The 27,419-nt window shown below is 38.7% G+C and overlaps 1 protein-coding gene across 6 annotated transcripts in view; it reads right to left on the reverse strand.

Annotated features, from left to right (window-relative positions):
- The window catches only part of ANO3 (anoctamin 3), a 373,740-nt gene that overhangs the window by 150,999 nt on the left and 195,322 nt on the right, over positions 1–27,419 (reverse strand). For all 6 annotated transcript variants that reach the window (XM_077866168.1, XM_077866167.1, XM_077866169.1 and 3 more), the window contains 3 exons: positions 18,684–18,878; positions 17,596–17,667; positions 2,170–2,288 (listed from right to left, as the gene is read on the reverse strand). In XM_077866168.1, coding sequence (XP_077722294.1) covers positions 2,170–2,288; positions 17,596–17,667; positions 18,684–18,878 — 386 coding nt within the window. The remainder of the gene's footprint in view (positions 1–2,169; positions 2,289–17,595; positions 17,668–18,683; positions 18,879–27,419) is intronic.

Here is a 27,419-nt window from a genome sequence, read left to right on the forward strand (position 1 = left end):
TAGATAAGCAAGTAACCAGTTAATGGCTTTTAAACATTTTTTTTCTTTTTGTCATGTGACCATTTGTTCAAAATGGAATTTATGCTGTGCTCTAACTTATGAAAGGATAAAAGTAGACATTTTAATAGAGAAGCTAAAAGAGTGATTCTACAAAGAGTGAGTCTATAAACATCCAGGTGACACATGACATTGTTTTATATTTTGAGTCGTAGAAGTGCAACAGCAGAAAAATATGTATTCGGGCAGACTCAATAGGACGTTACACTAGCATTTCTTGGACTGAACAACTGTGATCTGTTACTATGATCACACACCATTCTCTTATTTTAACAGCAAAAAAAATATGCATGCAGCCTTACCTATATAAGATTATAAATAAATCTTAAAAAAAAGTTGTTTTTTTTTTTAAGATTTATTCTTCTTTTAAGATTTCTTTCTTTCTTTGAGAGGCCGTGAGGAAGGGGAGGGGTAGACTCTCTGCTGAGTGCAGAGCCCAACACGGGGCTTGATCTCATGATCCTGAGACCACAACTGGAGCCGAAATCAAGGGTCGGCTGCTTAACTGACGGAGCCACCCAGGCGCCCCTTCACTACTTCTTAACTTTCAGATTCTACAGTTCAAGTCTAGTCAAAGTGAGACTGAAAAATGGCTACTGTTGAGCAGAAATGAAATGCTGGGTATCACTGGTGGCACGTGGTGAATTCTAGAGAAGCAGATGAGATTCATTTTATTTAATCTTAGTTCATTTTTTAATTACTTGAAGGTCTTATTGGTGCTATGGGCGTCTTGAGGAACAACATCTGCTTTTTCCTCAATACTTCTGATAGCTCCTCCTTCTCTCAGGTGACTTGGAACAATGGTTTACAGGTAGTAGAACATTCTAAACCCCATGTTGCTCAGACAGACACAGGGCGGCCGATGATGTGAACAGAGGGTAGATGAACCCCTGATTTGTAAAGATAACTGAAGAATTATTGGCACAAAGTACTGACCCCATTTAACAAAACAAAGCAAAAGAGGAATGAAGAAATTTGACGCGAGTGTTTATTCCTACATCTATTTATTAAAGTCGGTCTAATTTATGATAGCAATATTTTAATTGTGCCATATTTCTTCTCTGACGCTGTGGTGGTGACTAATGAAGGGATTTGCATAATTAATCCAAGCCAAGCCAAATCAAACATCAGAGAAATAGAGGACTATTTTTCAAGGATGGGATGATTAGCCTCGCAGCGATGATGAAGGTTAAGTCATTCCCTGTGTTAAGCCGCAAATTTCTTTTAGAAACACATTCCCATTTTAATCAATAGAAAAATAATGGAGGAGGGGGGACTGGGCTTGGACTGAGCCAGAATTTGTCTTGGACCATATCAAAAGGGGATGGCATTCGGTGTTGAATGGCCAAACTCAGATGCTTTGTAGAGTTCACAAAATCTTTTTGTTTGAGCAGCGGTGGGATTGCTGCCGTCAGGGTTTTTTTTTTAAATCTTTTTTTTTTTTTTTTTTTTTAATTTATTTATGATAGTCACATAGAGAGAGAGAGAGAGAGAGGCAGAGACACAGGCAGAGGGAGAAGCAGGCTCCATGCACCGGGAGCCGTCAGGGGTTTTTAAACCCAACTGTAGCCCAGTTACGCATCTGCTGATGAACTGTAGTTTCAATGAGGTATTCTCAGCTGCCAGGTTGTTACAAAAACCTGCCCCGTGGTCAGCGTGGACTCTGCTCTAAATGCTCTCATACGGTTATCTCACGCACCCATCAAACAATTCTGTCGAGCAGACGACAGAATCCAACTTAACAGATGAGAAAAACAAGGCCTAGTGCGTTTAATTAACCTGCTCACAAATAGTAAGTAGCAGAACCAGAGTTCAAATCTAGGTCCATTCTGGGCTCTCCTGAAATCATGCTGCCTTTCAAAAAGTATGAAAAAAAGAGGTAACAACCCCTTAACGGTTAATTTTATATTTCACATTGTTTTAAAAAGAAATATTTGATAACATAAATATGATGTCTACATACAACTTTCTACCTTTAAGTCCTTAACGACGCATATTAACTAACCCGTGTGCCTCTTATCCTCTCCAGCACAAAATACATTAATATTGAGAACTGAAAGGTTTTAGAAATATTGCTTTCAAGTGACTTATTGATAGTTTAGTTGGTATTACCTTAGATAACTTTGCCTTGGATTCAGAATTATCTCGGGGAACAGAGTCTCTGATTAGCCGAGATCGGTCATAATTAGCATGTTCTGATTCATCCATGTAATCCTTATCTTTCCCTAGGGCTAGAAAAGAGAGAGAAAATTATATCCACTTTTATCCTTCTGCCTTTTCGCTCTCTTTAAATGTACTAATCTCTCTTTTATTCATGCTTTCCCAAGGTTTAACCAAGTATGACTTTCTCATGACCCATCCATCCAAAAAATAAGCAAAAAAAAGGAAAAAAAGGCGGGGGGGGGGATAACGTGAAAACTTCCCTGTTAGTGGATTAATACTGACACTACAGTAACTTTCATAAGAATTAAATACATCTCTGCTGTTTAATGGACTTAAACTTCTTTAAAACAAAATTAGAATCACGCAAACTCATCATCTCTTTAGAACATGAAGATAAAGACATTGCTTAGTACTCAATAGATTCTCAAGCATTTGTTTGCTCAATTAAAATCTGTATTAAATTTGGGAATTTGTTTTCTTAAAAGTTGGACAGTTTCCTAAATGCAAATTTGACTGAAGAGTGACAAGTCTGAGAACTCACAGAAGCAATTCTAACAAACAGTATACGGATTTTTTTTTTTTTTTTAATATCAGGGATTGGAAATGAAACTACAACTGCAAACAAGGAGAGAACACTGAAAATTAATTACCATTAGAATTATAAAAAGAGTAGGACCTTGTAAGAATATATGAACAATAAACAAACTATAATCAACACAAGAAACCTCTATGGTGGCTGTGGGTACAACCACGAACCGCTGATGTATTTCACAAAACCTGTATTCCATATGATGGAAGTATGTCTTCAAATTCAAAAACAGACAGCATCGTATATATTTAGCCTTTTCAAATAAGTGAAAATGCTTTGGAGAGTTATTTTATTCCATCTGCTGACACCTATCATAAATTTTGACATCAACAACTATGTACAATTCTTTAAAGATTTCAATCATTTAACTTATATTATTAATTGTCAACTACATTAAAATGCTCTGAGCACTTAATATTCTTTTTAAAGATTTTATTTATTTATTCATGAGAGACACAGAGAGAGAGGCAGAAACACAGGCAGAGGGAGAAGTAGGTTCCCTGCGGAGGAGCCCGATGTGGGACTCGATCCCGGGACCCCCGGGTCACGCCCTGAGTCAAAGGCAGACGCTCAATGGCTGAGCCACCCAGGTACCCCTATGTTTACCTTTCTTATTGTTTTTCTTCAAATTATACAGAAGGATTCTTCTGTATGTAATAACAGCTTTCTTTTTTCCTTTTACTATTAGCGAGATTGCAAATTCCTGTTAATGTAATGTAAATTTATCTCTCCTGTCTTGTCTCTTAAAATGTTCCTACAGTGTTCCTGGGTTAGAAACAAGAAGTCAATTAGATGCTTTTCCTGAATATAAAAATGTCTTAATGTAGTTTGTATTTTTTTCTGTTGTTGTTAAATAGGTATTTTTTTCTCACACTAACTTTATACACACTATTCCTGTAACTAATGTTTTGTTTTGCTTTCTTTTTCAGGGGGATAGCTAACAATTATTTAATTGTTATACGTATCAGGTATCCTTCATTCATTAAATAATATATTGAGCTAGTTCTACAGTGTTCCAGAGACTATTCTACTTTGAAGGTAGGAGGAAGCACAATGAACAAAAATCCTCACCCTCATAAAGTTGATGGTGACAAAGTTAAGAAAAGAACAAATGTAACTTTTATATATTAAATGATGATGTGGTTAATTAAAAAAAAAAAAAAAAAAAGAAAGGAGGGCAGGGAGATTAACAGAGAGGGCTGCAATTTGCAATTCTAAATAAGGTAGTTAAGGATGGCCTCCCTTGAGTAACCTGGAGCAAAGATGCCAAAATGGTGGGAAGATCATCACAGGCAAAGGGTAAAGCAAGTGCAAAGGCCCTGAGGTGGGAACATGCCTTTCTTGTCTGATGACAGACAAATAGATGAGTGTGACTGGTGAGGAATGAACAAGAGTGAAGGTGGCAGGGTATCATGTTAAAGTAGCAATAGAGGAAGTAGGAGCATATCATGGAGGACTTGGGCCACTAGAATGATTTTGGTTTTCATCCTGAGTTAAAGAGTGCTATTGTGTGAATTTGAGCAGAGTGAATTTGAGCGGATTTTAACAAAATCAGTCTGGGTGCTGACATGAGAATAGGCTGAAGTTGCCAAGGCCAGAGGCAAAGAAATCAGGGAGGAGGAGTAATTGAAATAATGAGGTAGAGAGGCTATGCTTTGGGTCAGGGTGGTATCGAGACTCAGGAATGGTCAACCTGAGGATGTATTTTTTAAGGGAAAACTAACAGAATTCTATTGGATGTGACATTTAAAAGAGAAAAGTCAACAATAATTCCAATGTTTTTGGTCTGAGCACTGGGAAGGGTGTCATATTATTTTCACATATATTTTGATTAAATCATTTAAAAGTACTGTTACTAGCCTTCCTTACCAGCAAGGAAATGTAGGCAAGTACCTAGGGTGTCACATTTGGTATGAGGCAGGACGAGAGCCCAGGAAATCTGGCCCTAACCCTTACATTCTTAGCTACTATTTAATACTGCCTCTTGTAGTATTGGAGGGATGATGATTTAGGAAACTTTGAAGCAATATAATATTCAAAAAATATTCTTAATATTTTATTTATTTATTCATGAGAGACAGAAACAGAGAGAGAGAGAGAGAGGCAGAGACACAGGCAGAGGGAGAAGCAGGCTCCATGCAGGGAGCCCAATGTGGGACTTCATCCCGGGTCTCCAGGATCACGCCCTGGGCTGAAGGCGGCGCTAAACCGCTGAGCCACCCAGGCTGCCCAATATTCAAAAATTAAAACAAAAACAACTGGGTCACGTAAAAATTGCAATATATTTGTTGAATGAAAAAGGATGGAATCTCTATCAACATAGCTTTCTATCTTCCTTCAGCTGATGATGATGGAGGTAAATATTAGCATCCCAACAGGTAAAGATAAAAATTGTCAACAGACAAGAAATAAAAGGTAAGGTAAATTTTATGAAAACTTACTTATTTTTATGTGGCTTAATATCTTCCATGGCCAAGAATTTAAAATTAAAAAGGTACTATTTTATGCTAGCACATGAATTTTCTTTGGCATCTTTCATTTCTAATAAGAATATCCATTGCCGACAAGACGTTAGAGAAATGATAATAGTCATTTGTTTTCTGTACCAATATAAATCAGTACATTTTTTGGAACACAGTGTGTTAATATGTTTTAAGAGCACACCTAGAGAGGGATCCTAAAGTCATCTAAAAGAAAAAAAAAAAAAGTTACGTTCACAAGAATGTTCCCCCAAGCCCATGGATAGAAACAATGAGCACTTTAATAAATAGCGACTCCATTCTTCCAGTTTACAGTAGAGGCCAATATCCTGACTCCTCACTTTCTTTGACCTGATGTCTGATCCTTAAATAAATTTTGTTGACTGATCACAAAATACTTTTTCTGCTTTGCTTTTACTTTCTAGCAGATCAGTTTCTAACATGCAATATGTTATTTTTATTTATTTATCCTCATTTATTATCTATTTCCCTCACCAAGGTGTCTGTGGGTCAGTTTTTTTGCTTTATTCGTTTTTGTTGTCTTTTTTGTTCGCTGTTTTGTCCCTACCATCTAGAATAGGGTCTGACCTGTCTTTGCTATCCAGTAAAGATCTGTTGAATGCTTCCAAGGATTTAAACTCCTGTCTGACCTATCTTCAAATTACATCTAGAAACTGATCATTTATTAAAGTCATAGTTTCTTAATCCAAGCCACCACTATCTCTCGGTAGAAACCTGCAAGAGTCTCCTAATCAATCTTCCTGTTTCTGTTTTTTACTCCTACCACAGACCGAGTGGTCCTTTTAAAATTTACGTTAAATTACATTAAACTTCTACTCAGAACCTTCCAATACTTTGTAGCTCCAAGTAAAAGTCATATTTACATTATGGCACACTGGGCAAGCATCCTCAGGCCCCTTAGTACCACTTCTCATCTCTGTCCTCTAACCTCACCCTCACTCCCTCCAGTCCAGCTGCACTAGGTTCCTTGGTGTGAAGTATGTTCTCACTGCAGAGCCCTTGCACTTGCTCCTTTCTCTGCCAGGAATGCTCAATCCCCGTTGCAGCCAGGGTTCTGTATCAGAGAGTCTTCCTCAACCACCATTTCTAAAATAGAACCTCCCATACTTCTCTGTCTCCTCAGAAGGTTTTATTACTTTTATTAGCACCTGACATAGAGTAACACGCACACACTCACACAAAACGTGCATGCGATATGTGTATGTATATATCAGCACTGGACATTAAGTTATAGCAGGGTATGTGCATATGTGTACATGTATATCATACAAATGAACATGTTTTACATGCATATATTTGTGCTTTTATCCATATAAGAAACAGAAAGTATCTATATGTACATATCTATACATGTATATAGATATACATATCTGTATATGTATTTAGAAAGTATCTATATGTATCTCTATGTACATATAACACAACTCAATAATAAAAAGACAACCCAGTTTAAAAAAGGGCTAAGGGGGGATCCCTGGGTGGCGCAGTGGTTTGGCGCCTGCCTTTGGCCCAGGGCGCGATCCTGGAGACCCGGGATCGAATCCCACGTCGGGCTCCCGGTGCATGGAGCCTGCTTCTCCCTCTGCCTGTGTCTCTGCCTCTCTCTCTCTCACTGTGTGCCGATCATAAATAAATAAAAAAAATTTTAAAAAAATTAAAAAAAAAAAGGGCTAAGGATCTGAATAGACATTTCTCCAATAAAGATATACAGTGGCCAACAAACGGATGAAAAGATGCTCAACATCGTTATTTATCACGGACGTGTAAACCGAACCCAAGCCCACAATGAGACCACGTCACACCCTGTTGGACGGCTATAATAGAAAAGATGGACAATAACAACTGTTGGTGAGAATGTGGAGCTGTCAAGCCCTCAGAAACTGTGGATGGGGATGAAACATGCTGCGGGTGCTGGAGAAACCAATCTGGCAGTTCCTCCAAAGTTTTAACATAGCTTCCATATGATTCTCCACGCTACTCCCAGGTATGTATTCACGAGAAATGAAAATATCAATTCACAAAATCTTATACACCAATGCTCATAGCAGCATTATTTGTAATAGCCAAAAACTATCCAAGTGTCCATCAACTGATGAATGGATAAATAACACATGACTTATCCATATAGTGGAATATTATTCAGCAATAAAAAGGAATGAAGTACCAATCAATGTTAAAACATGGATGAACCCTGGAAACATTAAGCTAAGTGAAAAATGCTGGTCACGAAAGACCAAATACTGTCTTTTGTGACTAGCATGAACTGTCCAGAATAATTTATAGAGGCAGAAAGTAAATGAGTGGCTACCTGAAGCTTGGGGGATTGAGGTAAGAAGAATAGGTGACTGCTCATAGGTATGAGGTCTTCTTTTGAGGTGATGAAAATATCCTAAAATTACGGTGATGGATATACGAAAAACCATTTCAGTCGCACACTTAAAATGGGTGAATTGTATGGTATGTGAATTATATCTCAATAAAGCTGCTACAGCTATATATATAAAAAAACATGATTCCCAAACCTTAAAAAAAAATCATTTAATATGTTGAACCCAGGACCCCAACGTAGTGAAAAAAGAACTAATGATTTCAGCAAACCCAAATTAATCCTAGTTATGTCATTTATCAGCTTGAGGGCATTGGGTCAGTTATGGTTTTTTAAATCTGAAAATCTGGAATAATAAAATCTTGCTTCAAGGATTAGGATCATATGAAATAATCTATGTGATTTGTACATATAAGGTATTAAAGAAATGCACATTCTCTTTCTTTAAGTTCACAACTCTAGTAATTAGGCATCTATAAAACCAATTATGTAATTTGGGACTGCAAAAAAGTCATATTTTCCACTTTAAAGTCTAGGTGGGCAGGAAACAACATAATTAACATGAATATGCCAATGGAAATTTAAAATTTAATTTACAAATCCTTTTTGCAATCATCAGTAATATAATTTATGATGACAATTTTTGTTGAGTCAAGTGGGAATCCATGAACTCTTGCAAAGTTTGTGCGCAAACCAACATCAGCTCAAAACTCAAAGGGACCAATCAAGACAGCAGGCTCCTATGATTGCAGCATAAACCTTAGAGCCATCTCTCACACTGTAATTTTAATAGACAAATTATTCCATCTCGATTCTTCTTTATTTTAATGCCATTTCATTACTTTGCTATATAGTAATATAACTGCTGGACCATCTGGAAATGAATGAGGTAACTGTTAGGCAATTTTAAGTATGTGTGAGTGATCTTATTAGTTGGCCACTACGGTGCAACCTTTCCATACATTGCTAATGATAGTGTGTTCCAGGATTGCCAGAGCAATTGGGGCTGAAGATTAAAATAAAGATAGTAATAGCTTAAAGTTATTTTTATTTTTTGTAATTTATATATAAATTTATATATACTAAAAACCATTGAGTGGGTGAATTGTACGGTATGTGAATTATATCTCAATAAAGCTATTATATTAAAAAAAAAAACAAGATTCTCCAAGCTGAAATAAAGATCTTTTAATATGTTGAAGCAGGGAGCCTGATACAGTGAAAAGAGAACTAATGATGATTTTAGCAAACCTAAATTAATATTGCATATTATTAATTTAATATGCATCATCATTGCATAATATTAATTATGCATAATTAATATAATTGCGTATTAATGCAATCAATTATTATATGCAATATTAATTTGTGTTAATTAATATGAATAGTAATACTTCCAATACATTGTCTTATTTGCATCTCACGAAAACTCTTAATTCAAACAATCCTTACTCACAGTATAAGAAAAAAATCAAACCATAGTATTGATATCTCCATTTTGTAAATCAGGAACCTGAGGCACGGATGGTGTACTTTTCTCCTGAGTGATAGAGTTAGTACCTGATATGACTGCTAGTAAGGTCCATGATCTTAAAAATTATTATTCCACTGAAGTTTCCTATGAAGAGTAAACCTAACAGCCCACATATGGTTTACTCAGTGGTTACAGCATGGTGATAATGAAGATCCGAACTTACTAATTCCTTGCAGTTCCTTTGCTGCCCACTTCTCCCAACACGAGCATTGCTCTCAAGCCCCGACACTAGCCAGTCACAGTGAGGGCACCGCCAAAGCTGTATTCAGTCAACCCCACACCCAAGCAAATTTTGAAGATAAATGCTTTCCACTGTGTCAGTGTGCCAGTGCTTACTCTATCCACATGCATTGTTCCACACATTCACCCAATCATCAATGATCCATCCATCGAGTAGACAGTGTGTACAGGTAACACGAATGAGACAGACATAGAGGGCAGTTATTATCATTCTAGTGAACCAGCCAAAGTGCTATAATAGAAATAATAATCGGATAATAGAAAGTAGGAAGCATCTAAATGGGCACTCCAGAGGACTTCCCATTGGGAATAATGTTAGAAAGGCATTCTCTTACTACTAAAAAGAGCCATAGCTATTAGGTCTTTAAATGCTCTGCAAAAGGTTTGCTAATACATCTTACATGAACACGAGGAATGCCATTAGATTAGGTCTTCAGTGAGAACAATAACACGGTACTGATTCCTAATGAGTGAGAAAACCACAGCGATGAATGACATCACAGAAAGCAAAGTAGTAACGGAGAGCAGATTCTCCAAAGATATGTGTGTCAATATCCTCCTTGGCTTTCATCCGTTCATCTCTCCTTTCAGGGATCCTAAAACTACTCCTTGACAACCTACTATGTGTCAGGTACTGTTCTTGATTCTGGGCTGTCGGCACCAACAAGACAAAGCAAGTCTCTGTCCTCTGGAAATGGAAAGAAGGAAAAAAAATAAATCTTGTAATTTCCAGTAATATCTCTTAATTCAAGATCAGGAGACACAAAGTGAAGCTCATATTTCTCTCAGCGTAGGGACTTGGGATAAGAGCAAAACTTATAATGAACAAAGAACAAAAGAGGGCTGGGATGGCTCTAGCACTGTGAGTCAACGGAAGCATTAGCGAATGCTCTAGAGCTAGAGCAGGGCCACATCTCTTAAGGCCTCTGAAGGCTACAGTTAGGAGTCTACATCTGACAGGTAGTGGGAAACCAGGAGGGATGTGAGTAGAGAAATGATGATATTTAATTTTCCTTTTATGAAAGCTTCTGGTAACTGCTGTATGCAAAATAGACCATAAGGAGGCGAGGATGGGAGCAGAGACGATTAGGAAGTTATTATGCACATCTCCCCAGGGACATGGCACACTGGACAACGGGTGGCAGTGGATATAGCACTTGCAGCAGCAAGTGCTGAGCAGTGTCAGATGCTGAACACAATTTGAAAAAAAAAATTGAGGCAAGAGGACTTATTTAATGGGCTTAGCTAACAAATAAAAAGATTTGCAGCGACTGTAAGGCTGTCACAACTGGAAAACAATCCATTCTTTCAGTGTAATTCCTCTATTTCTGTAATCTTGAAGTAGGTTGGCAACATCAATAAGAAGTTATTTTTTCCGCCATCTTAATGCGAAACGTTATTTGAAAGAAATATCAAAAACTATTGGAGATTATCTAATATTACAGGATGAAAGCAAAAGTACCACGTACTCATTTGACCATAACTGTTTTAAGGAATAAAATGAACCCTCCACCACCTGAACGTTTAAGCTCACAGAAGACAAATATCTGGCTGTGCCAACATAAATCAGATCCTAAAGGGACTCACTTCATAGCATTAATGAAATGTTGATTTCACAAGTTTGGGTAGATGCACGTTTTAGTTGTCTGCAGCCAAATTATGTTGGCCTTAACAAGCCCTGATTATTTCACTTCAAAGTTATCTGGGTTTATTGCAGCATAAGCTCCAGTTACTTGCTAATATGGATTTCTCTGTCCTTGTCACTTTACAGAACACCTGCAAGAGAGAGGGCGAGTGATAACACAGGGCTTCCAGGCCGACAGACAAGGGTATCGTCACATCGGAGTTTCAAGTCCCTTGTTACATGGATTGACACTTGCCAGAATAACTGTGTGTGTGTGTGTGTGTGTGTGGCTGTCTGTCTGTCTGTGTGGCTCCAGGCCAAAGATCAAATGGTGCTCTGGCTTTGTGAGCTGTCCTATGAAAAGTAGAATTAGGTGCGCCTAGCTGGCTCATGGCTTGAGTGTGTGAGTCTTGACTTTGGCTCAGGCCATGATCTTAAGGTTGTGAGATAGAGCCCGTGTGGGGCTCCACCCTCAGTGGGCAGTCTGGTTGAGGATTTCTCTCTCTCCCTTTCCCCCTCCCCCAGCTTTCACTCTTTATCTCTTTAAAATAAATAAATCAATCTTAAAAAAAAAAAAAAGAATTAAAGGCTCACAGATGGCAAAATAATGAAGGAAGAAAACCAAACAATGAAATTCTAAACCTCCCAACCTGATTAGCCTTATGCAACCAATCATCACCCAAATATATTTTACTATGCAGTGTTTCACTGCTCGCAGCCCCATACTTATTAACATTGCAGAGCTAGTGTTCTATGGACACCACTAACCACCTCTCCCCTCCATGGACTGTGTTCCTACTGGGATGATTGAGGGAGAAGATGAGGGGCTAAGACCTCCTAGATTAGGATTTCAATTCTTCCTTGGCTAGATGTATGGCATTTAGCAAGTTATCCTATCTTGGCCAATCAGGTTCCTCAGCTAAAAAGTAAAGAGGCTAATAATAGTACCTAACTCAAAAAAAATGTTATGAGAATTAAGTAAGATAAGTCAGGCAGAGAGTGTGTAATAAGTGTTCAGCAAATTATTGTTATTCCACTCTGCCACAAAAAAAATCACATTTTGATGATAAAAGTTGGTTGGGGAAGATATCTCTGAGCCCAGCAAAACTTGAGGTGCAAGATAAGCTTAATGAGTGAGTGAATAAAGCAATGAACAAATATTTGTCGAACCTCTATGATATTGTGCTAGGAGTGTGGTGGAGTTGTGCCTCTTTATTTAATTTAAATAAATTAATTAAATTTAATTAAAAATTAATTTTTTAATTTAAAAGTCTTGCAAAGCCTGGATCATTAATTCCAATTAATAAATGGGATTACCGAGGCTCAGAGTGGTTAATAATATGCCACAGTCACACAGCTAGTAGATACAAGAATGAGAATTTGACCAATGTCTGGCAGGGAAAACAGCATTTCAACCATAATACACTACAAATCCTGCTAGGCAATCTTACTAGAAATGTCCAGCTCTGAGTCAACAGAACCAGGAGTGTTCCTTCCCCCGTAGCTATCACTTTGAACAATGAGCTATACTCATCCTCAATGGAACACAGACTACCTGTAGCCAACTCTGCAACAGTGCTGATAGTCTCATGGGGCAAACTACTTTGAACTACTCAAAGTAGTTCACTGTAAAAAAAAACAAAAAAACAAAAAAAACAAAAAAAAACAAAACAAAATAAAGGAGGGTGCCTGGGTGGCCCAGTCAGTTGAGCATCCACCTGATTTTGGCTCAGGTCATAATCTCAGGGGTATGACATCGAGCCCCACAATGGGCTCCACACTCAGCAAGGATTCTCTCCCCCTCCCTCTACTCCTCCCTCACACTCATGTGATTCTCTCTCTCTCTTTCTCTCTCTCTCTTTCTCTCTGTCTCTTAAGAAAAAGCCATTAACTAGATGCATCAGTCAGGTTTCAAAAACTGTATTAGAGCCTGCTGGTACTTAACTCTCATGCATTAACCAACCCAACGGTAGAAGCTGGCAGTCTGCACTCTAAAAGCAAAATTAGAAAATGCAACTTCATTGAATTTAAAAGAGAGTATGTATTGCTAAAACACTCATGCTTTATTTAATTGCACTCTTGGTATATTTGACACCGTTTTGCTTGATCTATTCTCAAAGAAAAAATCATATCCATTTTAGATATGTGGCTGCCTCTAAATGAGTACTTTTCAGCCAGGTGTTACATCCAGATGGATTCCTGGAACACCTGCTGATACCACAGTCAACCAGAGCTTCATTCTCACCTTCACTGTAAAGGCAAATACCTCAGGTGTGGATGCTTTAACCTCTTGGGAAGCTGTGATGGTTCCCTAAATTGAATGCATGGTAGATTGAGGCTGGGGGTGCTAAAGTGTTGACTATGAGGTACGATGCCTGAAGAGGTAAGAAGACAGGTCAAGTGTGGCGGATGATTGGGACATACTGGAAGGATGAGGGGAGAAACATCCATGGAGTGAGGACGCCCAATTACATTAAGCATTTAGAGAAAATGTCAACACTTATGATGTCACTATCACAATTTTTTTAACTTTCAAAAATAAGATGCATAGAACTGAATGGAAAGACTTGCATGACCGGAGTCATTGTGAGGCTATTAACCAGTATTAATTTGGGAGAATTATTAATGAAAGGTGCTATGCAAACTATGTCACTTGTATGGTATTTCAGACAAGGTTTTTGTGCTTATTTTTGTCTTCTTATCAGAAAATAACAATAGTAACCTCTTCCAGAATTAATTAGTATGGAAAAGACCTTTGTACTCTGATTGAGTATATTTGTTCTGATGAAACGTTCTCTTTGATATCGATGTTGTATATGAAATGAACCTGCCGGTGGCTGTCTTCCTTTAATTAGGAAACTTAATACGCCAGCACTGTCTCGATGCCACACACACAAAAGTGAATATTTAAGAAACATGACTAATTTTCAGTAATTCAGAGTGCTATCATAAATAACACAGCTCATTGTTTAAAAAATTATGAAAAAGTACCTTAACAATGTCCTCAGAGAGAAATCAAGATACATGTTTTAGGCTAGAAATTCTTAATTCTGGCTACATTCAATGTTGGCCTGGGGTTATAGTTAAAAGTATGGATCCTGATTTCAATCCTCAGACCAAGTAAAATTGATTTTCAGGAGCTGGGACCCAGAGAGTTTTAAGAGCTCCCGGGTGACTTGAATGTGTAGCCAGAGTTGAGAACCACTGAAGTAGGCGATGCTGCCAGGCCACCAATATGTTCACTACTGAAAACTCAGGGTGAACCTTCTGAAGGCTATAAACAAATTCACTCTCAGGTTTAAAATAAGTGTTACAATAGGTTAATGCCACTTTTTGATCAATTCTGGCTTTATTTTCTTTCTATTCAGTTTATGAAAAAGAGAAGTCCCAGTTCAAAGGCATTGCCCATGCACAAGTCCAGCCAGCCACAGATCTGAAGGCAAATCTTGCTCAAATGAAGCAAATCTTGGGTGATAGTAGCAAAAAGCAAAAGGGAAGGCTGGGCAAAATTGTCTCTGCTACAGGAAAAATAAAAATTATATTGACTACCAACTGAGGGTCAGGATAGAACCTTTCAATATTACTGTTATTCCAAATACTAGGTGACTATCAACCAGTTTCGAGTTTCAGTTTTAAAAACTCTCCATTGAATTGTGTACTAGTTTGACTGAAATAAGAGCAATTTTCCCTATCTACAAAAAATTCTGATGTGAGTTTTTTCTTTACATATTCTTTTTTATAATATTTATATATGTTGTTTCGAGAAAAAAATATAGACAAATAACCTTATCGTGTGAAGTTATGCACTATTAGCTAGCATACTGGAATATTTCTACCTCTTTTCTCATACATTTTCAACTAAAATGAGGGGAGGCCTACATTTACATTTAAGCTATTTTTCCCCACTCAGCAACATGCCACGAAAGGTCCAATAGTACGGTTACAAGAATATTTAACTTCTTTCCATTCTTAAGTTTGATGATTATTATCCAGAAAACTGTCAGGGAAAATATTTTTCATTTCTGAAACTATTTTTTTTCGAATAGAATTTTAAACAAAAAATCCAATACGGAGTCTCTAAAGTAAGTGTTCTACAGGTTTCATCCTTTGGCTCATACAACAAAATATCTCATTGAAGAGCTGGGTGTCATCAACTTGTTGGTAAATAAAGGAAGTTCGAGATGGCTAAATGAGTTTTCAAGTATATTTGCCATCCCTTGCTCTAAAGACGTCATTATCATGATAATAAATAACTTTCAAAAAGTATCTTCCTACAATAATTTTCTAGAAGGCAAAATTCTGATGTAAGAGTGTTAACTGATACAGTAGCTTAGCCTATATTTTTTGCAGTCAGGAAGACGGTGAATCTCTTTAGCCAAATCCTAGAGATGCCTGGGCTCAAAGGTGGTAGATAAGCACAGGAGTGAGAGTCAGAGGTGAAAACCTGAAGAAAACTGAAGGTCTGACAATACAATATGCAAACACAAACTTTTTCTCTGAAGAAATTCAAAGTGCGGGAGCACTCTGCATGTGCGAGTCAGCTCTCTGGAATACGGTTTTCAATCCGACATTGGGTGCATCACCTAAGTGATGGCTCCTTAACCATTCACTCTAGAGTGAAATCTTTCCTTTCCTGAGACTCGTGCATGTACCTAGAACTCTGAGTCAGCCTTCTTCTTGTTGTATTCTTAAATGTAAACAGATGACCAAAGATCACCAGAAACGGTTGGAAATTCTACAGCCTAAAAGACAATGACTAATTGAAGCAGGCCAAAAAAATGGATCCCTGGAACAACAGGATAAAACTTCAAAAGCGAAGGAAAACTTAAGACAATCACAAGTGTAATTAGAGAGATTAGAGAGGTTGTGTTGATGAAATGCAATAGGATGCTCTGAAAAAGTCACATCAATATACATACATGATCTCACCTTCTCCTCAACACACACACATACACAAATAAAAAGTCATTTGGAAGAAAAGTGCAGGAAATCTTCCAGAACTGAGGCAGAAATCAAAACCATGAGATGAAAGAAATTGTACACACATGCATGCACACACACTTAAACATAAAGCTGTATGATTCTGTAACAAAAATAAAGATAATAAAAATGCACAGAGAGAAGAAAAAAAATCAATGACAAAGGAACAAGAATCAGACAACAATTGGGCTTTTAACAGTAACAATGGATGCTGGATGAAAAGTGAATCCAGTTTCCAGGTTTCCAGGAAAATTACTTTTAACCTAGGACTTTATAACCAAGCAAATACAATGAAATGTAAGAGTGAACTGACGTCGTCTCGGACATACAATAACTTACAACGTTTGCATCACATCTGAGCCTTCAGAGGTAGCTGCTTAAGGATATACTCTGGAAAATATGAGACTGAAAACTAAGAAAGAGGAATATCCGGGACAGTAGAAACTGGAACTAACCCAGTCATCTAATGAAAAGTCAGTGAACACCAAGAATTTCTTAAGGAAGAAGAATGAGGTAAAGGATATAAAAGTTAGAATCTGGAACATATGGGAATACTTAGAAGATGAGATATTGTCTCCTCACTAGAAAAAAATAGATAATCTAGGAAAATGAAACTAACAAAAGTTTGTGGTATAAGCAAGAAAATAAGTTTAGTGTGGCATGATTCTGGGTAATCTGTATTTTGATGGAGGGTTCGAAAGGGGAATCGATATGACTTCAATTCTGGGACTATTCAAGACTGGCACAGGGGTCATAACAACTTGGAACTGTAGAAGATGATGTGATCCTATAAGTGCCAGAAGCCTTATTTTCATAGAAGTGCCACATTTGCTAAGTACAGAGTCAAAAGATAGTATTAAAATGTGATAGAACATGATATATTGGTGTAAATATACTACTTAAAGCTACAAATTTAATCGGGAGAGAGGTTTAATATTTTAAATGGCAATATAACTATGAAAAATTGAAGGGTTATGCACATAAGCTGAATCTTCATCTAACGCCACAGGGGATCAACAGGTACTGCTGGTATTTAATAAATCTAGAAACAGTGGTATTAATGTCCTTATTCATAGAGAATTCAAGGAAATTTCCAAAAGCTCAACAGCAAAAAGTGTTAAAAACTTTTGGTAATAAGATTGTTGTTCATTACAAATCTTCTTATATTACTTGAATTTCAAACTGTACATGAAATACCTTAATCATTTTTAACCCAAGAATATTATACTCACCCATCAAATATTAAAGACCAAATGTGTGGGGTTTTTTTCTTTCTTTTTTCTTTTTTTTTTGTTGTTGTTGTTTTTTTTTCTTAAAAAATTATTCTAGGGCAGCCCAGGTGACTCAGCCGTCTAGCACTGCCTTCAGCCCAGGGCGTGATCCTGGAGACCTGGGATCGAGTCCCACGTCGGGCTCCCTGCAGGGAGCCTGCTTCTCCCTCTGTCTGTGTCTCTGCCTCTCTCTCTCTCTCTCTCATGAATAAATAAATAAAATCTTAAAAAAAATATTCTAGGTTTGAAGAAGACAGTTTGCCTTTGGAGAGGCTGTAAAGGAATAAGGAAATACTAGAAATCAACTTACCCAAGCAGAAATCACTGAGGTCAGCAAAAGAGCATTTGAGCACAGAGTCTTTTTTATCCTCCTCAGCATTAACTGGGGAGAAAAAAAAAAAAAAAAAAAAAGAAAGAAATTTGTAGTTTTGGAAAGAAAAAGATTAAAATCACTTAGAAAAATGACCATCGTGACTGATGGCCAAATGATGACCAAAAAAAGATATTTTCGAAGTTGATGAGTTGAAATTAGTTATTTAAAATTTTACTCAGTCAGAGCAAGATACATCTCTATTATATTTTAATACCTGCATCCTCTTGAGTAATTAGGCACTTTGTTATTGGACATGGATGTAAGCTATTATTCATAATTGGCAGTAATTTCATGGTATTATTGAAAAGAGAATCTTGACATTTTCAAGTGATCTAGAGGAAGAAACAACTCCAGGGAATCATGAAGTAATGCATTCTCATAAGACAAAAAAAGCAACCCAGAGAGGGATGGGAGACACACTCCATCCTCTGAACGACAGGGGGCCTGGTTGTATTTTGACTCTTGGCTTTTGTGAAAATGAGATAATGGTATCTCAGACGGGCATGTGTGTAGGAAGGCGCCCAGGGCAGCCACAAAGTGTCATCAGTGTGGCACCTAGCTGGCACTTCCCTGTATTTCAGCTCTTGCGTTGCCTAAGGCTTCAGGGATAGCAGTAGATTGCTAACACTTGTCCAACCATATCTTTGTGCAGCCAAACCTTCACTGCTTTATTGTCAATATTATTTAAAGTCTTTGGTCTTCCTTTTTAGGAAACTGAGTTTATTATGGCTGACACAATTCTACTCAGTTACCGGTTATAGATTCTCACCAGAAATGATAATGAGCCAGCAAAGAGGAAATACCAGGTCTGGGTTCCCCCAAGGTTGGCTTCTTTCAAGGCAAGAAAGGAGTGAAAACACATCTGGTCAACAAATGGCCTTCTGTCTGACTGGTGTACTGTTCTCCTTTCTATGCCAGCCTTCCTGCTAGCGAGCTCTATAAATACTAGCAAAATGGATGAAGGAATGGTTTGAGAACACTTACTCTTTGCAAGTTGAACAAGAAAACCAGGAATAGCTGCTCACCTGGCTCTGCTTTGCCAGCGGAGAGTAAAGTTACCGAAGTGGGAGCCTGAGACTCACTCTCCGTTGACTGAAAGAGTGAGGTCGACTGGCTCAAGCTCTTTGAGTAAGCATAGCTCTGGGCGAGGCAAGGCAGGGATCTCCTGGACGGTTTCAATGAAGTTTCCTTTGTTATCTCGCTCTTGCTTACATTCATACCTGCGAATTCAAAAGGGTGAGTTTTAGAAGAAAGAAATCATCAGCAAAGGTCAACGAATAATTCTAATTCTTGTGATGGCTCTTTCAGGAAAGTACTCTTGAAAAGCACCACCCAGGGACTAGAACTCATTGAGTTAGTTTTGTTTATATTTTGAGAATTTTGTCAAATAGTTCTGAGAAATAAACAGCTTCTCTTACAGTTGACACTTCACCATTTTTAAAGGCTTCCGTAAAAAAAAAAAAGAAAAAAGAAAAAAAAAAAAAGCCCAAGTGGTTAAGTTCATTTAGGAATTTACGAGAACAATCATTTGGATTGTCTTTGAATAAATCTAACCATTTAGATTTCTAAGTAGCAAAATAAACGAAGCTTAATACATGAACATTTGAACTACTATTTACTAAATGGAACCCTTCTTTTTATAGTCTATTCTCCCTCAAACACACATACTACATTTGATTTTCCAACCGTCTTATAAAGCAGGTATTGTTATTTCTATTAGCTGCAAGGAACTGAGACTTAGAGTGGAAAAGTGACATGACTTATGTCACACAGATAAATAAGCAGAAAGGGGTTTATATTCCAAGCTAAAACCACCACATCAAGCTGCATCTATAAGTTAGTTCGAAACTCCTGGATACCATCCATTTACCCCCAAATTTACAGGCACTGAAATGTAAAGAACCTTTAGCAAGTCCATACCAGTAGAGGGCAAGACACAGAAAGAACATAGCTAAGGGCACACCTGTTCCTACCAGCTTCCCTATCCACCTGCCCACATGCTGATTCTCTGAATCAATTTAGATTTCTAAGGGAGTGATTGAAAAGTGAAAGAGATAATGCAAATGCATCAGTACGTAGAACATCCAATTAATGAAGCTTTTGCCTTCCAGTTACTCATCTTATTTTCAATTTGGAGACAGAGTAGAACGTGGGTCATAACAGGTGTGGGCGAGGGCTAAAGACAGAGAAAAACGTACCCTTCTAGTAATGATCACATTTAGCATATAAATACATCTAAGTTCTACACAGATTGCTCAGGTCAGTAATCTTTTAGCTACTCAATTTTATAGCCAGTTCATAAATTAACTCGAGGTTTCCAAGTCGCTCTTCAAATGGATGGATTCAAGTAAAGACAAGCAGAGGTACCAGTGTGTACTGCCCGTTGAGACCAATGGGAATCCCGGAAAAGAAATTACATTTTTCTAAATTTGGGGGTAAGAATCACATAAAATCTGCCGTGGGTTAAAAAGGCAATTTTTAAAAGAGCCCCTACAGAAATAAGACATCGTTGAACGGATGAAATTCAAATAAACCTAGGAATGGGGATTTTATCTTTGGTTTTATAAAACCATGTATTTATTTATTTTCATGTTCAGTCTCAGTGTGTAAATAGAATGTGAACTAGGAAGGGACGCGAGGAAGAACTGTAAATTAACTGGGAGCACAACACTGAGTCCCTTAGCTTTCTGGGACCTCGTAACGACAAAAATAGAAAACACCCTATTGGAGGAACTCCCCAAGGTCCACAAAAAGCACACCGAAATCCTACAAGAACACCAGACAATTTCCCTTAATGACCAACTCGTGTTTTCTACACTACATCCAAGAAATGACACAGGCCAAATATTCATTCTTTTACTCCTATGTTCTGCTGGGATAAAAGGCTCTTCTCAACCAGGGCCCAGAAGCAGAAAGTTGACCATTTCATATCCTACATTGGTGTTTCTTAACAGATATATCAGATCACACTACACAAGGTGAACAGGCATAAAAACTTACCAGGACAGCTCTGGCCTACGGAGAACAAAGAGGCCGAAAGGACCTACTGTGACAGTCAAGGTGGGGATAAAAACTAGCGACTGTTCTTTGAGGCATTATTTATTTATATAGACATTTATCTGTCCTTTATTTTTCACAAATGTATGTGTCTTATGTTCTTTTCTGGAATAATTGTGTTTGCAAAAATTCAGAAAATATTTTTCAATAATGCCCCTCCCAGATGGGAACGAAAGTGGGAGAGGTTACGATATTTACGTCCTTAGGTTCATAAATCTAACAACTGGCCGAGCTGAATGGTAAAATTTAGAATCCATGGGCTGGATTCTAAAGTCCGTGTCTTTTCAGAATGTTCTATGGCTCCTCGTGAACCCCAATCCTACATGGTTCATTACCATGGTTTCATATGATATAAATACCACACACATTTTCAGCAGAGAGCTCTGAAGGTAGACACCACCGAACCAAAGCAACCTTAGAGCCTATAAGTCTATACCCACAATCTTAACAAACTATGGAATATAATTTGGTGAAAAATGAACATGTGCTGCTGGGTACATATCAACAGGAAAGTCTGCCCCCATCTATCAAACTGTATTCCTTGTGCTCATTTCTAAGAGAATAGATAAGAATCACATAAAATCTGCCGTGGGTTAACAATGTGTGTAACTAACTTTTACAGCAGAAGTATCAATTTTTTTAAGGTTTTATTTATTTATTCATGAGAGACGCAGAGGGACAGAGACAGAGACACAGGCAGGGGGAGAAGCAGACTCCCTGTGCGGAGTGGGACTTGATCCCGGATCCCAGGATCATGACCTGAGCGGAAGGCAGATGCTCAACCATTGAGCCACCCAGGCGTCCCCATAAGTATCAACTCTTATTTTTATTTATTTATTCATGAGAAACACATAAAAATAAATATTCCTGAGAAGAGTAGCTTGTAAATAATTGGTGGTAAATTATTAACCAATATAATTTTATTTTATTTATTTTTTTAAATTTTTTTAAATTTTTTTATTTTATTTATTTATGATAGGCACACAGTGAGAGAGAGAGAGGCAGAGACACAGGCAGAGGGAGAAGCAGGCTCCATGCACCGGGAGCCCGACGTGGGATTCGATCCTGGGTCTCCAGGATCGCGCCCTGGGCCAAAGGCAGGCGCCAAACCGCTGCGCCACCCAGGGATCCCCACCAATATAATTTTAAATAATAATCGTAACAATGATATGTACTTCCCTTATTACTTATCCCTTCTCTTTCAAAGTGGACTTTAAAATTTGTTTTTTTTTAGATTTTATTTATTTTTTCATGAGAGACACACACAGAGAGAGAGAGGCAGAGACACAGGCAGAGGGAGAAGCAGGCTCCATGCAGGGAGCCCAATGTGGGACTCGATCCCAGGACCCCGAGGTCACGACCTGAGCCAAAGGCAGGTGCTCAACCACTGAGCCACCTAGGCATCCCTCAATTCTTATTTTTAAGACTGATTTATATTCATCAAGTTTTTAAAAAATCATTTATGTAATAATTTCAAACAATTCTTGAGTTCTTTCTCTGGGCCAGGCCTTGACTCACTGTTGGGTATAACACGGTGCTCACTCACAAGGGAAGCAGATACATAAAAACAGATTTTATACTAAAAAACAATATGAAATACACACAGCACATTATAAAACCACCCAAAAGAAACTCCTAATCCAGGTGATAAAGTCAGTGAAGTCTTGTCTACGAAGGTTATCTGAGTAGGTTCTTTTCGGTATGTTCCTACTCCTACTTCTCTGTCTTTGCAATTCTTGGGTTCAACACATTTTCTTCAAAGGATTATGCGCACAAGATAGAAAACTCCTCACAGAAAACATAACTGCTGAAAATATTTGTCAAATCCAACGCTTAAAGAAGACTGGAAAAAAATGTGGATGATGAAACAAATGTCCTTCCCGCAGCTCTGCATTTTCCTTGCTGTGCATCTTCAATGCAGTGTCGTCTCATTTCCTGAACAATTGAGTGTTTCCAAAGAGATTATACAGATCATCTTTGTTGGAAACCTATATAATCTAAGCTGAAATTCTGACATCCTAATGTTCAAAAGAGTACAAAGTTCTTTTTCGAAGTTCCACACTAAATGCCATCACGTTCTGCTTGGCATAACTAACAGTATCTGTTAGTTCCTTGCACGGCGTCAGCTACGCCCTCCGCATATTCAGAACTCATGTCTTCAATGTTCCAAAGTTCCATTTCTTTCCTTGTTGGCTTTCTCTGATACCTTTGAATAATATTTGATAACTACTCCTTTAAAGCTAATTACTAGAAAAGAGACCGTGTGAATTTTGGTAAGCACGAGCACGTGCAGCTCACAAGTTCAAGGATAAAGCTATAAGCTACAGAAGATATGTCATTTCCTATATGTAGAACAGATTTTTCTCAAGCCACTTGCAATTGTTCTACTTCCAATTGTTCTAAGAACGTTTCATAAATGCTGACATATTTAAAGGGATCTAACAATTTCAACTGGACTTTTCACACAAAAGTCCAAGAGGTATAATTGCAAATACGGTTATCTTCTAGAAATGCATTCACATGAGCACCGGACACCAAAGGAGGAAAAGTGACCATTCTGACACATTTAACTCTATGGGCTTTGAGTTGATACCGAGCTTTAATTGGAAAAACATACCCTTAGAAAACTAAAAGAGAAAAGTGGAGAGTCAAAAAAAAAAAATGGTTGATTTTCTTTTTTATTTTTTTTTTAATTTACTTATTTTAGAGACAGAAAGAGTGAGAGAGGGAGGAGGGGAGGGGAAGAGGAAGAGACTTTTTTTTTTAAAGATTTTATTTATTTATTCAGGAGAGACACAGAGAGAGACGCAGAGACACAGGCAGAGGGAGAAGCAGGCTCTCCGTGGAGGAGCCTGAGGTGGGACTCGATCCCAGGACCCTGGGGTCACGTCCTGAAGCCAAGCCAAAGGCAGATGCTCAACCGCTGAGCCCCCTAGGGTTCCCGAGGAAGAGACTCTTGAAGCAGACTCCCCACAGAGCGCAAAGCCAGATATCATGACCCATGGGATCATGACCTGAGCCGAAACCAGGAGTCAGATGCTCAAACAACTGAGTCCCCCAGGTGCCCCTAAATGGTTGATTTCCTTAGTGCAAAACACACATTTTTAAAAGACCTATTCTGGTAAAATTTATCTTCAAGGAAACGAATTCGCCTTAAGGACTCATGTGAAAAAAAAAATTATAGAATGAATTCTGAAAATGCGACCAATAAACTGTTAGAATTTTTAGAAGATGTGTAGCAAGAATATTATGACCTAATGGAATTTCACATCATGTCCCTAAGAAGGAGAAATTATGACAAATGTAGTGGTCTGACTCCTGTTATAATCTCAAGATGAATTTTGTGGTTTAGTAAAACTTTAAAATTTGATGGCCCGAGACTGGGTAGTGTCTCCGGATGCCATCTGACTTGACAAAATCTAAACACATGTTCTTATAATAGTAGATATAAACTGAAGCATATTTATCTAAATAATATGCATGGGGGGGGGGGGAAGCATAAATGCACACAGAGTTTTCTTCCCTTCCTTGTCAAAATCACCGTAGCTCTGCTGTCTTCAAAGGAAAGTCTCTGACCTGTTGCTTGAATGTGCCCTTTTCAGCGGAGGTTACGACTAGTGATGACAGCACCATTCCCTGCGTGCCTACGGTGTCAGGAGCATCCTGTATGTTAGCAAGGATTCTCGTATCAGTCCTGTCCTGACCTCCCATCCCCACTTACATGTGCGAATCTTGAGACCCAAACCACGTAAGTACCCTGTCTGTGGTCTCACATGCAGAAAGTTCTAGAGCCTGGAACAAACCAGGCCCATCTGACTGCAAGGTCTCTGCTCCTTGCCATAAAACATGTGACTTCTCAGTTTACTCCCAAACTTATTTTATAACAGTTTGCTCTTCACTCATTTTTCAGTTTTACCCTCGCTTTGAACAAGGAAAATTATGTCTCTTGTGTTGGAGTCCTCGTGGAATAGGGATGGCTAACTCAGATGAGCAACCTTTTTTTTTTTTTTTTTTGATTTACAAAGGAATCATGGCTAACTGGAATAGGGATGGCTAACTCAGATGAGCAATCTTTTTTTTTTTTTTTTTTTTTATTTACAAAGGGGTGGGCAGGGCTAAGAGAAACCAGCAAAGGTTGACAATGTTTTTACAGCTCCCAAGGGCCAGAAACCTTTGTCACCCTTGGGTTGCAGACGTCAGAGGCCCGAGACAGTCAGGGCTGGGGCTGAGGGAGCCTGAGCCGGCCCAGGCGCTGAGGAGCAGAATGCAGCCTGGGGAACACCATGGAAGGGCAAGGAGGGAGCCAGGGAAAGACAAGAGCCCAGGCTCTCTCTTTTTTTTTTTTTTTTTTTTTTATATTCTTTATCTTTATTTGGATGAATATAATATGTTTATTTTATAGAAATCTTTTTTTTTTAATTTATTTTTTATTGGTGTTCAATTTACTAACATACAGAATAACACCCAGTGCCCGTCACCCATTCACTCCCACCCCCCGCCCTCCTCCCCTTCTACCACCCCTAGTTTGTTTCCCAGAGTTAGGAGTCTTTACGTTCTGTCTCCCTTTCTGATATTTCCCACACATTTCTTCTCCCTTCCCTTATATTCCCTTTCACTATTATTTATATGCCCCAAATGAATGAGAACATATAATGTTTGTCCTTCTCCGACTGACTTACTTCACTCAGCATAATACCCTCCAGTTCCATCCACGTTGAAGCAAATGGTGGGTATTTGTCATTTCTAATAGCTGAGTAATATTCCATTGTCTTTTGTCCATTTCTAACCTGCTGCTATTTCCCAACTGGTCAAATCTAAACAGTAGCTGGAGGTCGTGTGGGCCTGCGGTTGTTGTAGTCCATAGACACCGGCTTCCTGGGAGTGACAAGGTGGCGAGTGGTGCAGGAGGGGCTTGGAGGGATGAACCAAGATTATTCACTACACACATGCACATGCAGTTCTTCTGTTTTTGTTTCTATTTTGGTGACCCCCACTCTGGTTTATTAAAAAATGTGTGAACTAAGTTGCACCAACAGAAGTAGCCCCTCCTCTGCCCTCTAACCCCCCTGCCGGTACCCCACACCCATGCCCTCCCCCCCAGGGTTGTGGTGCCTCTCTGGGCACAGCCTCAGGGGGCCAGGGCAGCAGGGTCTCTAGAACCCTGGCTGCTCCCTACCCCAGGTCCCTGATAGATTTAATGCCCTTAAGCAAAAGAAAGCACCGATCCTCTGCTCCTAGATCCCCACCCCCCTGCCCCAGCCTGGCCCTCGCCCCACCTGGGACTGCTCCACCAATTCCCACCACCCTCGAGGACAGAAAGCGATATTATGCACTTTTACTGTTAGAGAATAAAATTTTGAGGTGGTGGGGTTTTGGGGGGTCATAAATTGTATATGTTCTAAGAAATGTACTCTAAGATGTTTATAATTAAACATGGGAAAGGCAACTACTGACTTCATTGTACTTTTGATTGGCTTGCTCTGTGCAAGAGATGGAAGTGACCGATACATGCTCAGCTTTTAAACAAGAGTAATTAGTAGAATCAAAATGTATCTCACTTGATTAAAACGTATTAGGATGAAGAAGCAAAGCTCCCATAAGCCTAATGCAAGACAGAGCGCTGTAAGGGAGGCACCGCGTTACGAAGGGGGTTAGAAATTGGTGAAATGTATTTCAAAAGTCCTGAAGGTGAAATGAGAGCCCTCGTTTTTATCTTTATCCGTGTGTGCTCTTCTCTCATTGCCAAGTCACATTTTCTGTGCTGCATGAGCTCTTAGAATCATATACTTTGGGGTGTCTCAGTGGCCCCGTTGGTTCAGCGCCCGACAGGATTTTGCCTTGGGTCACCATCTCAGGGTCATGGGATGGAGCCCTGAGTGGAGCTCCACCCTGGGCATGGGGCCTGCTTGGGGTTCTCTCTCTCTCTCTCCCCTCCACTCTGCACCCCACCTCTAAAGCAACAGCAGAGCTTATGCTTTGCTTTAATAGAACCTCATGTTTGCATTTATTTACTTAATAGGTTATTATTTAACATACAGTCTCTCCTGCTGCACAGTGAGCTCCAGCAGGGCAAGGGCCATGTTCTCCCTGCTCACAGCCACCGCCTCAGCAGGTGGCCCTGGTCTGCATATATAACATGCAAATAGATATTTACAGAAACAACGGCTGAAATAAGACTCTACTAATTAATGACTTTCCCAATTAACAACCTCATGTGACAGCTACTCGTTCCAATAGATGCTCGATATTCTTTCTAGACCATGGAAGACAGCAGTGAACAAAGAGCCAAAACTCCCTGCTCCAGTAAAGCTTGAAATCTCAAGGGCACAGCAAGAGACCTCTCCTCTTCATGAAACAGTGCTCTGGAACTTGAGTGCTCATACCATCTACAGTCTGTAATGGTTTTTCTTGAGATACAAATGAGATTTTTCTTTAAATTAAATGTTTACAGGGTAGTGTCATACATATGAACAGAACCATTACAAAAACAATGATCCACGTATGAGTTAAGCTATTCCAATCCCACTCCTCCCCCTTCGGTGCCCATTAATTTCCTTGCTTTCCTTTTAGGGCTCAAACAGATTTTGGCAGGAATTAAAGCTGAGAGTAATAGAGGTTTCTGGTATTTATGAAATGTGCCGTGATGCAATGGGCTTTCTTTAGAATGCACAGGAGGGAAATATAAAAACAGAAGTACAAGATCC

The sequence above is a fragment of the Canis aureus genome, chromosome 23, assembly GCF_053574225.1.
Source record: "Canis aureus isolate CA01 chromosome 23, VMU_Caureus_v.1.0, whole genome shotgun sequence".
NCBI classification, from domain to species: domain Eukaryota; kingdom Metazoa; phylum Chordata; class Mammalia; order Carnivora; family Canidae; genus Canis; species Canis aureus.